General features: G+C 46.9%; 3 protein-coding genes across 3 annotated transcripts; 2 read left to right on the forward strand and 1 right to left on the reverse strand.

Moving 5' to 3' along the window:
• Nucleotides 1–5176: 5176 nt before the first annotated feature.
• On the forward strand, nucleotides 5177–6376 carry LOC122363218 (adult-specific cuticular protein ACP-20-like). Its single transcript, XM_043332214.1, has 2 exons — nucleotides 5177–5243; nucleotides 5633–6376. Exons 1-2 carry the CDS (start codon nucleotides 5238–5240, stop codon nucleotides 6353–6355), a joined length of 729 nt encoding a protein of 242 aa, XP_043188149.1. The 5' UTR covers nucleotides 5177–5237; the 3' UTR covers nucleotides 6356–6376.
• Nucleotides 6377–7124: 748 nt separating this feature from the next.
• Nucleotides 7125–10470, forward strand: LOC122363214. The gene is made up of 5 exons (XM_043332209.1): nucleotides 7125–7345; nucleotides 7746–7921; nucleotides 8159–8305; nucleotides 9528–9654; nucleotides 10011–10470. The coding sequence occupies exons 1-5, from the start codon at nucleotides 7291–7293 to the stop codon at nucleotides 10292–10294; spliced, it is 789 nt and encodes a 262-aa protein (XP_043188144.1). The 5' UTR covers nucleotides 7125–7290; the 3' UTR covers nucleotides 10295–10470.
• A 161-nt stretch (nucleotides 10471–10631) lies between these two features.
• LOC122363215 (adult-specific cuticular protein ACP-20-like) lies at nucleotides 10632–12200 on the reverse strand. Its single transcript, XM_043332211.1, has 2 exons — nucleotides 11911–12200; nucleotides 10632–11508 (listed from the first exon to the last, which is right to left on the reverse strand). The coding sequence occupies exons 1-2, from the start codon at nucleotides 11914–11916 to the stop codon at nucleotides 10783–10785; spliced, it is 732 nt and encodes a 243-aa protein (XP_043188146.1). The 5' UTR covers nucleotides 11917–12200; the 3' UTR covers nucleotides 10632–10782.
• Between the last annotated feature and the right edge of the window lie 233 nt (nucleotides 12201–12433).

The following is a 12433-nucleotide window of genomic DNA, read 5'->3' on the forward strand; positions in this document are numbered from 1 at the left end:
CTCTGGTAGAGCTGACCGCCAGCCCAGAGATGATAATGAGTGAGCAATGAGCCATGAGCATGCAGACAGGTTGATCCTGAGGATTGCAAGGACAAAGGAAATTCTTCTCGCATGGCACCTTTTCATTTAGCCATATCTTATCAAAGTTTTCTGCAGGTCAATAGATCCATACCAAATGGTCGATTCTTCCGATCATAAACATTTCGAGCGTATCAAAATTGAGCAGGAAAAACGCAATGATAACAAAAAAAAAAAAAAACGAAGAATGCAAACACGCAGAAAGTATAGTCGACTACAGAATGATGCTCCACTCCTCAGAAGCTGTCAGTTCACAGGAGCGCTAAGTTGTGCCGTTTATCACGCAATTAAGCGTGTCGATTGTGAGCATTGGGACAAAGCTATAATTTGTGAACTCAGCCCGTGTGATGCGGCACAGCCTACCACTCTAGGCAAACAATTGCATGTGAAAAGTGGAACATCATTCTGTAGTCGACTGTACAGGCAGAGCCTGTGATGGCTGCGATTTTAGGACTAAAGTACGTATCGCTAAAGTACGTAGGACAAAAGTACGTATGCAAATGTTCGTACGCAAATATACGTAGGCGATAAAGTTCGTATGCCCAAAGTACGTACGCAAATGTTCGTACGCAAAAGTTCGTATGCAAAAGTACGTAGTGCATAAAGTACGTATGTCAAAAGTACGTACGCAAATGTTCGTACGCAAAAGAACGTATGGAAAAGTACGTAGTGCATAAAGTACGTATGCCAAAAGTACGTACGCAAATGTTCGTACGCAAAAGTACGTATGCAAAAGTACGTAGTGTAAAATGTACGTATGACAAAAGTACGTATGCAAATGTTCGTACGCAAAAGTTCGTATGCAAAAGTACGTAGTGTATAAAGTACGTATGCCAAAAGTACGTACGCAAATGTTCGTACGCAAAAGTACGTATACAAAAGTACGTAGTGTATAAAGTACGTATACAAAAGTACGTAGTGTATAAAGTACGCATGCCAAAAGTACGTACGCAAATGTTCGTACGCAAAAGTTCGTATGCAAAAGTACGTAGTGTAAAAAGTACGTATGCCAAAAGTACGTACGGTTCGTATGCCAAAGTACGTAGTGTATAAAGTACGGAAGCTAGAAGTAGGGTATAGTAGTGTAAGTTGAGCCACTTTTTCTTTAGTGCTGCTCTGTTGCAATACTACAGGGAACTCATGATAAATTATATATTGCGACCCTGGTTCAGGAATAGCCATTTTTGTGGAATGAGCCTACGATGTCAAATAAATAAATAAATAAATAAATAAATAAATAAATAAATAAATTCATATACCAAATAATATAGCTTTGTCCATTTCGCCCATTTACTCATCGAGAAATTTTGCTATGCCTTGTAACAAATGCTCATTAAATAAAGAATAAGAAAGGTATTACACATTGATCAACTTAACCCAAGGGTGGGGTACCTACGTACTTAATACCCTACGTACATTTGCTATACGTACTTTTGTCCGTGACGTACTTTTGTCCACACGTAGGCTAGACCGGGGCAAGTCGCCCCGCCGAGGTAAAACACCTCACCGATGTTTCTCGGAACTGGCAGGGTTCTGGGGAAAGATCCTCTCTTCTGTTAACCCGGCCGGGCCCGGGGGGTAATTCCAACCACCGCAGCCCGGGGAGGGGCGTTTTTCGCCCCCTTTCTAACTCCGTAAATAAGGGAGCTACGCAAACGAAAGAGATACCAAAGGAAAGGTCCTTACGTGGCGATTCTAAAGCACCCAAAATTTTTGACCTCAGGTCAATTTTCAATGTCAGAGGTCAAGGTCAAAGGCAAAAACCGGCACATGTATAAGATCTCAAAGTGAGCGTTCTAGAGGACGGCAGGATGCATAAAACCGGCAAAATTGAGTGTCAAACGAAAGAAGAGAATTATCTGAGAATTCCGAAAATGTGTTCAACATCAAAGGTCAAGGCTAAGGTCATGCTCAAAATTGACCTCAAACTTTGCACTTTTTCGTACATCTTGCGTGTCAACTTCCAAGATGTTTTGAAATGTTTTGAGGCTTATCAGGTCCCTATTTGTGGTTCATCTTACGATACAAGGCTGCTCAAAGGTCAAGGTCACAGAAGAGAGTCCTTGCTAGAGGCTATTTCACTGATTCAAGTTAGTAATAATAAATAAGACAATTTTGCCATCCGGAGGCTCTAAATAAAGGCTTAGAGGAAAATAGATGCCAGATTCGTGATCAGCGGGTAGGAATCCATCATAAACGACTTTTGATGTGTCGAGGTCAACCAAAGGTCATTCGAGGTCACATGAGGTCAACATAAAACTTGTCCTTTTCCAAACAAAATATATATCATTCGACGCGGCTTGACAAGGCAAATGCGATGGTACCACTGCCGTAGCTCTAGGACCATTTTTGTCGAAGTTATTTGCGAAAAACTAAAACCACAGCTCGGGGTCGTTGACCTGACCTCTGACCTCAGGTCACTAAAACTATTTTTGTATTTTTCTCTAGGTCAAACGCTACACAACCGTGCTCGTAATTTGTCTTTATCTCTAAAACTCTATTTTTAGCAGCTATTTGAAGTTTGCGTCTGTGACACCGAAGTTTGCCGTGCAGGGGTCTAGAAAAATCGACTTTGTGATGTCATCAATGGGGCTAGGTCCAAATCTTTTTACTTCAGAAGATGTCAAATTGATGGAAGAAACGGTACTGAAAGTTTCGCTTTCCTATCCCTATAAACGTTCGGGAGCTATCGCAAATATTCGCCAGGGGGGGGGGGCGAAAAACGCCCCCCGGGCCCGCGAGGGTCAATCTAGTGTATGGGGCTTCTTGCCTCAGGCCGTGGGGCGTTTTGCCCTGGGGTTGGGGCAAAATGCCCCATTTGCAGTTGCTTCACAAAGCAGTTCCTAGCTGGGAGTCCGATCATAAGTGAATGAATTTGAGGGGTGGAATTTCAAGTAAAATGTCCAAAGAACACATTGAGCACAAATTTGGCCTTCCAGGTGGTGTGAGACAAAAAAAAAAGTAGGTACCTATGTAGCTGGCATGTGAGAACGTATGACGCGACGGATTTTAACGTGGTGTTTAGGTATAGTTTTAATGGACGCTGGTTCTCTGTATGAAATGTTTGACGGTTTTAATATGTTTTGTATATGATCTGTTTTAATGGACACTTGTCTTCTGGGTTTTATCCATCTAGTACCTAAGTCTGTGTCAATAAACTACTACTACTACTAATAGCAAAATAAATTATCTGGGGCGTCTTGCCCAAGGCAAGACGCCCCAGCCCCACTTTATACTCTACGTACATTTGCTACGTAGGCTTTTGTTACGTGCTACGTGACGTACTTTTTTGTCCATACGTACTTTATACCCTACGTACTTCTGCGATACGTACTTTTGTCCGTGACGTACTTTTGTCCATACGTACTTTTTACCCAACGTACATTAGCTATACGTACTTTTGTCCGTGACGTACTTTTGTCCATACGTACTTTATACCCTACGTACTTCTGCGATACGTACTTTTGTCCCTGACGTACTTTTGTCCATACGTACTTTATATAGTACGTACTTCTGCGATACGTACTTTTGTCCCTGACGTACTTTTGTCCATACGTACTTTATACTGTACGTACTTCTGCGATACGTACTTTTGTCCTTGACGTACTTTTGTCCATACGTACTTTATATTGTACGTACTTCTGCGATACGTACTTTTGTCCCTGACGTACTTTTGTCCATACGTACTTTATACTGTACGTACTTCTGCGATACGTACTTTAATCCTACGTACTTTTGCTTACGTACTTTTGTCCTACGTACTTTAGCGATACGTACTTTTGTCCGTAACCCGATGGCTGCCTATTGGCGATCAGCTCTGGTTTCGCTGCCTTCTCTAGCGGGGCTTATTGGAACTAATGATACCCAGATGGCGGCAGGAGTGAGTTGTGGCGAGTGTTCAGACGATATCGGTGAGGGTTTTTGACGTTATTGAACGCTGTGACAAGGCTACAGAGCTCCTAACCCGTAGCCACAAGAGCATTATAAATATTGTGGAAGCTGAAGGACAATAGTCGCGTTTATATAGCATTTTTGTATGAGGCTCTATAGAGCCTCATACAAAGAGCCTATAAAGTGAGCTATAGCTCACTTACCTTGCGATAATTTCGATGCAGTGATCTTTGCATATTTAAAGGGGATCATTTTGTTAATTGTAAAGCACCACTGGCATCTTTTAAAACATAACGGGCGGAGCTATAAGCTTGCAACAATACCTATGTACCTAAACGGGGCTATATGGGTGACAGGCTATGCCCGCAACATCAGTGAGAAGTGACTGCAGCAAATGGCACACCGTATACCCGGCGAAGAGCCAAGCTGCGCTGCGCCGAACGGGGGGGGGGGGGGGGTTGTTGCCTATATGGAACACCTATTCCTGGTGTAAAAATGAGATTTTTTTTTATTGATTTCAATAGCTCAACAATTGCCCTTATACTTAAGTTAATGTGTCATCACTTTACTGTGTTGAATTATAGGACGTCGTCATGATAAATACCTATTCCCTAACTTCATTTCATTCCCGAACAAGGTAAATGATCATCCAGTAATAACTAACAATTTCATTCAAAAGGACACACAAAACAAACTCCACAGCAGCCAGCGCTCCCGAGATGGTCGAAAAAGACAGAAAATATTTAAAGCTGCTATCCTCTGTGTAGATGATAACTATAACCTATCCATCAGCCTCCCTCTCTTTCTACCTCCCTTCTCACTTCTCTCTTCTCTCTCTCTTTCTCTCTCTCTCTCTCTCTCTCTCTCTCTCTCTCTCTCTCTCTCTCTCTCTCTCTCTCTCTCTCTCTCTCTCTCTCTCTCTCTCTCTCTCTCTCTCTCTCTCTCCCTCTCTCTCTCCCTCCCTCTCTCTCTCTCTCTCTCTCTCTCTCTCTCTCTCTCTCTCTCTCTCTCTCTCTCTCTCTCTCTCTCATTTCCTCCTTCAACTGCAGCCAATATCGTTACTCTTTCACACGCGTTTTGCAACTTCTTGACGTCCTTTCCTGGGTCTCAGCCGCCTAGCGTCCGGTGCACGTTTTTATTCTACTTTCCTCTCCCAGTTCCAAGGCACTTCCCTCAAAAGGCGTGGCTGCGAACAGTATGAAGGGTACCGCATATAAGACAGGACAACGAGGGTAGCGGCATCAGTCCTGAGCTCAAAGTGAAGAGATATGAAGGTAAGACATCTGCAACACATTCATCAGTGGCATGTGAATTATTAGACTTCAAGAGTTCTACAAGTGGCGTTAGGCCTTCAATAGTTACTCTCCCACTTCGTTCTTACCTACTTACAAGAAGTATTAAGAGTTTGATTTCATAACATCCATGCTAAAATTTAAAAAAAAAAAAACGAAACGTTATGAAACGCCACGGCTATGAACGGTGCATGTAAAGCGATTTTAACCGCAGGTTGTTTGAAAAGACAAACACTATTCGTTAGAAATGTGTTTTTCTATTGAAAAACAACCGGAGCGGTCCTTCTCCGGGCTATGTTTTGCATAATTATAGCGCGGTGCATGGGACCATTTCGAAAACAAAATATGACCGAAACAATTTTCCTTTTCAGCTGATCGTGTTGACTACCCTCGTGGCCGCGGCCTCGGCCTCTGGTAGCCTCGGTTACCATGGAAACGCCCTCGGCGGCGGCGCCCCGTTCCGCGGAGTCGCGGGCGCCGGTTTCCAGGGCGTCGCCGGGGGCGCCGGCTACGGCTCCCAGGACTACTACGCCAAGCCCAACTACAACTACGGCTACTCGGTGAAGGACCCGTACTCGGGTGTGGACATTGACGCCCAGGAGAACCGCTACGGCTACCAGACGCAGGGCTCCTACGGCACCACACTGCCCGACGGCCGCAGGCAGAACGTTAACTACGTCGTGGACGGCGACTCGGGCTTCGTGGCGGACGTGCAGTACTACGGCGTGGCGCAGCACCCGAGCACGCCCATCAACGCCGGCTACGGCAAGGCCGGTCTTAGGGCTGGAGCTCTTCGTGGCGGCGCTGGGCTCCGTGGGGCTACCCTGGGCGGCGCTGGCTACTCTGGATCTGCCCTGGGCGGCGCTGGCTACTCCGGTGCTGCCCTGGGCGGCGCTGGCTACTCTGGAGCTGCCCTGGGCCGTGGTCCTTTCAGTGGTGCTGGCTTCCGCAGGCCTGCTGCTCTCGGTGGTGCTGGTTACGGCGGAGCTGGTTACTCTGGTGCTGCGCTGGGCGGTGGCCTGTTCCGCGGTGCTCGTTTCGGTGGGTCTGGTCTGCGTAGTGGTTACGGAGGCTGCTCGGGCTACAGCTGCTAGGAAACCCGTATGACATGCCAACAGAGATAGCGTCTGTGTTAATTTGTTCCGCGTCTTTTCACTGTCACGTCCGTGAGGATCTGGTCATTGTGCGTGTCTTATTTGTAGACCATGTAAAGTGATTTTGTGACATCAAAAGCCAGATATGTCAATAGATAACTGATCGACTCGCCAACTCCTTTGTGAATAATCTTCTTTTGTAGCAGAAGCACCAGCAGTAAGACACGGAACAAATAGTGCATGGACGCGTTTCGATCATTAAATCTTCATCGGGATCGGTATAAGCACAAAGGAAGATTGCACTATTTGTCCGTGCACTATTTTTTCCTTATTTTGCCACTTGTCTCTAGCAAACAATCACTAGCATCGGGCGCAGGGGTGCAAAGACGCATTGAAATATCTGTAGAATGATATGTTGATATGTTGAGTGCATGAAAAAGTGTCGAACACGAAATATCGCACATATATTCTTTTTCATTTCTTTTGTCTATTATACTATGAGCCAAAGGCTATTACTTGCTTATCTTTGAAATATCTGTAGCATAGACTAGTTAAAGCGAAGCGAGTGAATTACCTGTCTGTCAAGTAACAGGACCTTTCAGTTATTGCCCGCCACAACACAACGGTGACAATGCGCGTCCAGAAAGGACAAACTGGCAGTGTTGACTTTTCACCGTTAGATTGACAGGAGCCATCGGCTTAGCAATAGTTGGGTTACATTGCATCATGATCAGAAAGGGTACAAAAGGCAACAAACTCAGGCCCTTCTGCAACAGTGGTTAGCATTGCTACACACACACTGTTGTCAGTTCGGTGCTTTGTGTTTAAATCACGATTTATGCTAAATAGCTGCCTTGTGTGTGCTTCATTAGCAAAGGGAGTGTTTTTACATAAAAACAAAGTTTTGGTAGCCGGTCGTTACGAGCCTGGAAGCGATGGCTTTAGCGGCAGGTCTCTTGGCAGTGCTGTTTGCCATCTCTGCGACGGCAAGTAAGATTATAATTAGGCACTCTAATGGGAAGCCAAGCACACGTTTTTCAGGGCTGTTTTAATAGGCTTTGCACTTGCGAAACGTCATAAAGTTAATTTTAGGGTATACAGCTTCACCTCTTCATTATTGTGGAATCCCAAAAACGTTTTTCTATTGAGACAAACAAAAATTGTCACTAACACCGAATTTTATTAGGCTGGCGTGTTACGTTGAAGACACGTCTGACGTCGGTTGTTTCTTAATTTATCGGCGGCGCTAAGTTGAAAGCTAATGAGAACCGAACTGTTCAACCCCTGTCTCTGTCATCTTCACAAAAACCGTCGTCTAATTGTCCCCCTGCATTCTCTATCCTCTCATCAGGCAAAGACTAATAATGTTTCTCTTCTCCAAACCCACAAGACGCATATAGCCACGAATGTCTTCAGTGGACTCCATGGATCAACGCCGACCAAAATACAACTGACGGTGGCGACTACGAGCTGATCGGCTTCAATTTGGACGTGGAGGGGAGCCGACCTGGCCGGGTGACTCGTGAGCTGGCGCGGAGGGGCATTGTCTGCAATAACCCCGTGCAGGTTTGTGCCGAGTGCAATATGCAATGGTGAAGATCCGAGCGTTTTGATTCAACTTGAATCAAGGAGACCCTGTTCAATGAAAGCTGAGGTTTGTCTTCTACTGGACCAACTTAGCCTGACGCTCAATTCCTGTATATCACACTTAATCATTGTGTCAGGTAAATAACAAACTACGTCCATGTGTGCTATACTCTTTATTGACCATGCAGCTGCTATTTCTACTCTTTTCTCTTTCAGGTGCAGTGTCGGGAGGCCTCCACCAAGCGTCACTGGTATCAAACCGGAGATGCTTCCAGATCACCTAAGTATGCCCGCTGCTCCCTCGCCGAAGGCATGAGGTGTCAGAACAAGTATCTATCTCGCGGCAAATGTCATGATTATGAGGTAAGAGTGAGGGTTGAGGGAAAAGTGAGAAGTAAGAACGCAGTGGAAGTGAGAGTTGAGAGTGATGTGGAGTGCAAAATATAAAGGCGATCGAAAATTTATTGAGCTCGCGGCCAAATGCGTTGGTAGGTGATGGGGAATGAGGAGCTATTCTTTCAGCGTAGGAAGGAAAAATCGATTACCGAGCGTGCTTTTATAATGCTGTACGAAGTTTTAAGCGAGGCATGGTATACTTTTTAAATAATTTAAAGTAGGGAATCGAATAAGCATATGGAGGAAAAGCTTTTTTTAAACTAATAGTCCGTTATCCGTGATCATGCAATTGCAGGAGTGCCCTCACCCTCAGTCCCAGCGACGCACAGAACCCTTACGTTAACGTCAAAATCAAAATCAAAAAATCAAAACTCCCTGCTAAGAAGAGGAAAAACATACATAAAAGAAGCCGAACTGACTGCGTATGATATTATTTAACTTGGTTAGTAGATACAGAGAGCCATAGTAGTTAATGCCAATTCCAGCATAAACTGTCCGCTAAGGGTTCAATCGTACATTGTTAGCGAGGAACACGCACACACTCACTTGGAAGGGGACATTAGTGGGGTAAATCAGGTCTGGTCTAATTCATGCATATTGTCTTGCCATTCCTTCCGATGCCCTCCAGCTAAGCCGAGCTTGTTGCAAGAGAGTCATCGGCAGAGATGGGGCCTGATATAAGGATTATGCTCGCCTGATATGGCGACTGCAAACATTTTCATGCCAAAACTCTCCCAGTCTCACACACACTCCTGCGGCCCGCCTGGCCAGGCCAGGGCGGTACGGGGACCCGCAGTTGCTACTGTACAGCGACTCTGAGTAAATTGTCCCAGCACGCTCACAGGGAACAACAATAAGCTGCCAGAGGGCACGCACAGAAAACCTCAGCTGCTCTTGTACTGGGACCGGCAGTCGATATCAATGTTATCGGTTGTTACGGGACAGGGCAGACGGCTAGAGTTGGGGTTCGTGTACAGTAGCAACTGCGGGTCCTCGTACCATTCACCAATGCATGAGGAATGGTCCGCCCCGGCCCCTGGAAGAACTCAACGCTGCCTCCCCAGCCGGGGAGATCTGTGGGGACTGGGGTACCTCCCCGGTGCTCCAGGCGGGCGACCCGCCCCCACCCGCGCCGTCCCGCGTAGGTACCGCTTGGTAATGTTGACTCGTTCCTTTGTGAATACGACAGATCCGACTGCTCTGCTGGACAGACAAGTGCCGCCATCTTAAGTGGACCGCCTGGAGTGATATTGATAACCCCAGTGGTCACTGTGACTGTGAAACGCGAGCCAACACCCGCCCTGGCTGTCCTGATGGTAAGAGATGCAGACTGAGGTGTTCACTGGTCCATAACCGCCAATAAAGACAGTCCTGTGTCTCTACATAGAAACTGATCGTAGCAAGGAAGGAGGATTCTCCACTTTATAGAGTGCAATAATATCGTAATTCTAACAACAAGTTTTATGAAAGTTTATTTCGAGTGTCATTTATTCAATTCTCTAGCAATATCAGAAGCAAAGTCCGTTCTAAAAATGCATAACAGCTAATGTATACACTTTTACCATTGGATACCAAAAGCTGTAAAATATTATGGGATTTAGCCTGATCTTCATGCATGAGAATTGAGAACACTATCGATTAACAAGCGCCATCGTGTTCATCTCGTCCACAGGACGCACTCCTTTGGATATCGACTGCCGCACAGTGGACGGGCAACACGCGGCGCTCACCAAAGACTTCCATGTGGTGTGTGATGTCAACGAAGGCATGCACTGCTTCAATAAGTTTCAACCCGGATACGTGAAAGGCTCCTGGAGGCCACTGTGTCTTGATTACAAAGTTCGCCATCTGTGTGGAAATTTGTACACGAAGCCAAATAACTCGGCCGAAATTATTTATCCCATACAGTTGCATGAGGTAAAGTTTAATCTGAGTGATATTCACTGGAAAGGGTAAACAGACGTGAGATAAAGATAAGGAGTCAAAGCTTCTGCTGGCTCAAAAAGGAAAACCTTGAATGTATTCCGTCAGCGAATTTGGTCAATACCTTTGTCCTCCTGATCCCCGGGACGATAGAAAGATGTTTCGCCTTTGCTGAAAAATAAAACATCCCCATGAGTAAAAGATGTCGTTTGACAGATTTTTGATGGATATCGGCAGTAGACGCATAGAGGAGAGGAGACAGGAAGGGGCCGAAACGTCAACCCGTCAGTCAACAAAGCACCGTAATAGCGACTCAGTGTCTTCTATTGCTGATATCAATGTTTGTGTCTAATACTTTTTTGTATCACACTTAGCATCATCAAGCTGTATTCAAGAATACCACGCGACAGCAGCTCGGAGCACATGAGATAACCAGATCATCACGGACGTGACAGTGAAAAAAAAAAACGCAGGACAAATTAACACAGACGCTATCTTTTTTGGTATGTCATACGGGTTTTCTAGCAGCTGTAGCCCGTGCAGCCTCCGTAACCACTGCGGAGACCGGACCGACCGAAACGAGCACCGCGGAACAGGCCACCGCCCAGCGCAGTACCAGAGTAACCAGCACCACCGTAACCAGCACCACCGAAACCAGCAGCCCTGCGGAAGCCAGCACCACTGAGAGCAGCGCCGCCCAGGGCAGCACCGGAGTAGCCAGCGCCGCCCAGGGCAGCACCAGAGTAGCCAGCGCCGCCGTAGCCGGCAGCTCCAGAGTAGCCAGCGCCGCCCAGGGTAGCCCCACGGAGCCCAGCGCCGCCACGAAGAGCTCCAGCCCTAAGACCGGCCTTGCCGTAGCCGGCGTTGATGGGCGTGCTCGGGTGCTGCGCCACGCCGTAGTACTGCACGTCCGCCACGAAGCCCGAGTCGCCGTCCACGACGTAGTTGACGTTCTGCCTGCGGCCGTCGGGCAGTGTGGTGCCGTAGGAGCCCTGCGTCTGGTAGCCGTAGCGGTTCTCCTGGGCGTCAATGTCCACACCTGAGTACGGGTCCTTCACCGAGTAGCCGTAGTTGTAGTTGGGCTTGGCGTAGTAGTCCTGGGAGCCGTAGCCGGCGCCCCCGGCGACGCCCTGGAAACCGGCGCCCCCGACTCCGCGGAACGGGGCGCCGCCGCCGAGGGCGTTTCCATGGTAACCGAGGCTACCAGAGGCCGAGGCCGCGGCCACAAGGGTAGTCAACACGATCAGCTTAAAAGGAAAACAAATTTTTGGTTACTGGTGAGTGGCAACGTTCTGATGGGAATGAATTAATGAAATTGGTTGGATGGAGTCTAAGAGGCGATCGTTTATGCTCATGTAGCAATCGCATCTCTAGGCCTTTTCAAGCCATACTATTCTATTGAAAACGTGAGATTCAGTCATTGAAACAAGCTTAGCTAACATGCAAAGGTAAAGCCCTTCATTGTGTTGGGATTGTCACAAATAATCATAATAGCTTAATGCTTTTCAGACTACTCTCCAGGCATTATTAGTGACACTCAAGAACAAGAGGAAGCGCTTGTAGTCCACGTCTAAGTCCGCCACGAAGAGCTACGCATTACATATAATGCGTAGTTAGCGTTCTGGGGGCGATGGTTCAGTCTTTCTTACCTTCATGTCTGCTATGGTGGTCAGCAATAAACTGATACATTCCTCCCCACAAACCTGGGTTATATACGTTTGTTCTGCGAGCAATCTCTCCCAGAGTCAATGCCACGCCCTCTCACTTTAACCGGGAGGAAAATCGGAGTTTGCTGCCGTGCGTTACCAGTAAAGTGCAAGGGCAGCCTGGTACGAAGGCTGCTATGGTGACGTGACTCGAAATTTTTCGGTTTTGTGAGAGGCGCCCGAGGCGAGGGCATTTCAGTGCGGCTGCAACGGACCTGCTCCTGAGTGACAGTGATTGGTGGAACCAGATGCGGGGGTTGCGCGTGAGATCATTGCAAAGTTTCCTCCGTTGCAGCTTGCGCTAAATGTTCGGCTTGCAGGAATGGGAATCTGACGGATGGCGGAACTAGCTACCGTTATGCCTAGGCGGCCATTGATTCCAAGCTACTCTTTGTGGAAATGATCGGATTCTCAACACCCCTCTGATAATAGCCGTTTTCACCGTTTTCACGACGGCCATCTGGTA

This window comes from Amphibalanus amphitrite, unplaced genomic scaffold, assembly GCF_019059575.1.
Source record: "Amphibalanus amphitrite isolate SeventyFive unplaced genomic scaffold, NRLGWU_Aamphi_draft 000610F_arrow, whole genome shotgun sequence".
NCBI classification, from domain to species: Eukaryota; Metazoa; Arthropoda; class Thecostraca; order Balanomorpha; family Balanidae; genus Amphibalanus; species Amphibalanus amphitrite.

Coding starts and splice junctions, on each gene's coding strand:
- LOC122363214 (XM_043332209.1), top strand. CDS start 7,291: ATGGCTTTAGCGGCAGGTCTCTTGGCAGTGCTGTTTGCCATCTCTGCG. Junction 7,346..7,745: donor TGCCATCTCTGCGACGGCAA/GTAAGATTATAA, acceptor CAAACCCACAAG/ACGCATATAGCCACGAATGT. Junction 8,306..9,527: donor GCAAATGTCATGATTATGAG/GTAAGAGTGAGG, acceptor TGAATACGACAG/ATCCGACTGCTCTGCTGGAC.